The sequence below is a fragment of the Octopus sinensis genome, linkage group LG24 (assembly GCF_006345805.1).
Source record: "Octopus sinensis linkage group LG24, ASM634580v1, whole genome shotgun sequence".
Classification (NCBI taxonomy): Eukaryota; Metazoa; Mollusca; class Cephalopoda; order Octopoda; family Octopodidae; genus Octopus; species Octopus sinensis.
The window spans coordinates 7,322,422-7,325,992 of record NC_043020.1 but is presented as its reverse complement, the minus strand read 5'-3'; the positions used below and the strand labels follow the sequence as shown (position 1 = coordinate 7,325,992).

The 3,571-nt window shown below is 38.1% G+C and overlaps 1 protein-coding gene across 1 annotated transcript in view; it reads left to right on the top strand.

Moving 5' to 3' along the window:
- Positions 1 to 2,351: 2,351 nt before the first annotated feature.
- The window catches only part of LOC115223841 (membrane-associated progesterone receptor component 1-like), a 1,301-nt gene continuing 81 nt past the window's right edge, over positions 2,352 to 3,571 (top strand). Inside the window, exon 1 of the mRNA XM_029794523.2 lies at positions 2,352 to 3,571. This exon is cut by the window's right edge and continues 81 nt beyond it. Within this exon, the coding sequence (XP_029650383.1) occupies positions 2,876 to 3,514 (639 nt within the window). The 5' untranslated portion in view covers positions 2,352 to 2,875 and the 3' untranslated portion in view covers positions 3,515 to 3,571.

Sequence of the window (3,571 nt, the reverse complement as noted above, 5' to 3'; positions counted from 1 at the left end):
TCATCTACTGTTTAATGGTAAACTAACCTGATTAAATTAAATCAAGCCAATCTACCATAGGCCCTTAGATTCATCAGTAAGAAATAGCCAAGTCGGAACAGATATTTTTCACGAGGCATTCCCGTCCCTGCCTCGGCATCGTATAAGAAATTACAGGGTAAATGTTTTTTAATTTTCTCCTGGTTTACGGAATTGATGTTATTTTGCGGTTGAAGCTTTTGGCTGTTATTTCTAGTGGGTGAATGGCCTATTATGGCCGTTCCTTGATTGTGATGTTGAACTTAAAAATGTTCTATGACTATTTAATTTTTTCCCACTAGGCCGCTGGTGGCAAAAAAATTCTACAAAATTTTTTGCCACCCTATATTGATTAATTATGAATTTTCTGGTTAATTCCGTAATGGAATCGGCGGCTTATATTTATTTGCTGCCGATAAATTTGGCGCGAGTGCGATGATTTGAAAAATTTTAGGTCAGATATTGCCGAGGCAGGGACGGAAATGCCTCGTGAAAATATCTGTTCCGACTTGGCTATTTCTTACTGATGAATCTAAGGGCTATGGTAGATTGGCTTGATTTAATTTAATCAGGTTAGTTTACCATTAAACAGTAGATGAAACGGTGCATCGTATAAGAAATTACAGGGTAAATGTTTTTTAATTTTCTCCTGGTTTACGGAATTGATGTTATTTTGCGGATGAAGCTTTTGGCTGTTATTTCTAGTGGGTGAATGGCCTATTATGGCCGTTCCTTGATTGTGATATATATATATATATATATATATATATATATATATATATATATATATATTATATATATATATATATATATATAATAAAATATTAGGGAATAAATCCAAACTTACAGGGAAAAATCAGATATAGGATTGAATCCAATTTTATAGTAAAATATTAATAAATTAATTAATTTTATGTATTGGCTTAAGTTTTTCATTGTTTGATTTGCCTAATAGTGGTTTTCTCTAATTTAATATAATATATATATATATATATATATATATATATATTATATATATAGGGAGAGTTTACGAAAAAAACAAAAGACGAAGACAGGTGGTGTACAAAACAAACAGATGTATTAGTATAACGCTCAGGAATAGAAAAAGTATATATATATATATATATTGGTTGCTTATTCCAGATCAATCCCGATTCAGCAGGCCTATTATCAAAGGTGTCCCAGGCGTGACTATACTGGCTTTCAATTTTTCTTTCATAAGCATAATGAATATGGAGGGCTACATCATTTTCAAGTGCGTCCTTTGGCACAATTATTAGAGCGACAGAGACGGCGATCACTTTATAACCCTGCTACGTATTGAATTATTAAAAATAAAAATGACGCTTTAGTGTAAAATTTGACTGCTATTTCTTGCAGGCTGAGCGACCACATAAGTAACCGTCTCGTTGGTTCGATCGTTTGTATGAAGCGTGAACAACTTTCTTTGAGAAATGGGTCGCATGAGACGTGACACATCATCAGGCGGGCCGCACTGCTACAAAAAAAAAAAAAATTTGAAAGTAATTTTTCGTTGGACGTGTTGTTCAGAAAGCTCCGCGGGCCGCAGGTTCCTCATCTCTGGTCCATATAAATTGTTTCTCATTTACGCACCGACTTTGCTTTTCATCCTTTCGGGGTCGATAAATAAAGTACCAGTTTCCCCACTGGGGTCGATGTAATCGACTTAATCCCTTTGTCTGTTTTTGTTTGTCCCCTCTGTTTAGCCCCTTGTGGGCAGTAAAGAAATACATTTACGCACAAGGCCGTTATTTATTTATTTTTTTTAAGGAGAAGAGGAGTTAAAAAAAATAAATAAAAGGAGAAGAGGAGTTGGTCAATATCATCGACTCCAGTACTTGACGGCTACTTTATTTAATTTTTTTTTTTTTTCGCCCCCGAAAGGATGAAGGCAAAGTTGGCCTCGGCGAGATTTGAACCCAAAACGTAGAGGGATCCGAAGAAATACGACAAAGCAGTCTATTTCGATATTTCAATACACTAACGATTCTGCCAATGCACCGCCTTCCTGATCATCTGAAAGAAGAGTCTGCTACAAGAAGCCGACTTGGGTTGTTTATAAAAAAAAACAACAACGTCAGAAAGAAGGACAAAATAAATGTAAGAGACAGCGGAGTGGGTGTGTACATATACGTGAACAGTGGGTCAGAGGTGAAAGAGACGGTGTAGCAGGTCAATCAGTCACCGCTTTAAAAATACAAACGTATACAACGGTAACAGATTCTTCGTCTGGCCAGTCGACTTGGCAAGCCTTTTTCATTCTCGTCACGCATGAACACACGGATACTTTTTTGTTTCTTTTTTCTTTTATTAGGCCGAGCAACCATGTAAGTTTAAACTGCCTTGTTGGCCGCGTCAGCTATAAATAAAGCCAGATCTTCTTAGAATAAAAGTGGTGTGTGTCTGCAGGAAGATTCTGTTCCAAGAAGCCTACTTGGCTTGTTTATATGGCAAACGTCAGGAGGAATAAAATAAAAGGAAAGAGATTGTGTGTGTAGTTGCTTCATATATACATACATATATATATATATATAGTATGTATGTATTATGTGTATGTAGGTCAGGTCAGCGGTGAAGAAACGGTGTAACGGACCAATCAGTCACCGCTTAAAGAAGTGGACCTCCACAACGTTGTTTAGCAGATCCTCCATGCATGGCTAGGGACTTGCCAGGCTTTCTTCGTCACGCATGAACACACAGACACGCTGTTACTAACAACAAGCTAACAGAATAAACTGAGCTATCGAGACGAGACAATTACCGTGGCATCGTGTTGTTCGAAAGAGGATATTTATCATACGTAAAAAGGATTTACAAAAAAAAAATATTTGTCGTAATGGCGAGTAACGAAGAACCACAGAGCGGAGGAGATGGTTATACAGACATGTTTTGGAATATATTCAATGAAATATTCTCTAACCCTTTAAACGTTATCCTTCTGGCTGTTAGTACTTTACTGTTTTATAAGATAATGACCAGCAGACAGACCCCACGCCCGCAACATGTTGCTGAAAAGGAAATACCTCGCATGAAGAAGAGAGACATGACGATCGAAGAACTCAGGAAGTACGATGGCACCGACGAAGACGGTCGGGTTTGTATAGCCGTCAACGGTAAAATATTCGATGTGACCCGCGGTAAACAGTTCTACGGACCCGGCGGTCCGTACGCGGTCTTCGCGGGCCGCGATGCTTCGCGGGCCCTGGCTTTGTTTACTGTGAAGGAATCGGCGCTAAAAAACGAATATGACGACCTCAGCGACTTGACATCGGCTGAGATGAGTCGCATGCAAGAATGGGAGATGCAATTTACGGAAAAATATGACATTGTCGGTAGGTTATTAAGGGACGGTGAGCAAGCCACGGAATATACGGATTCTGAGGATGAATCGAGTCCGAACGGGGACACTGACAAAAGCAGCGGGAAAGATGGTGACTCCTCGTCGCTTCATAAAGATGACACGAAAACCCAATAATAATAATAATAATAATAATAATGATGGTCATGTTTACAAGTAATTTTCTTTTTTTTT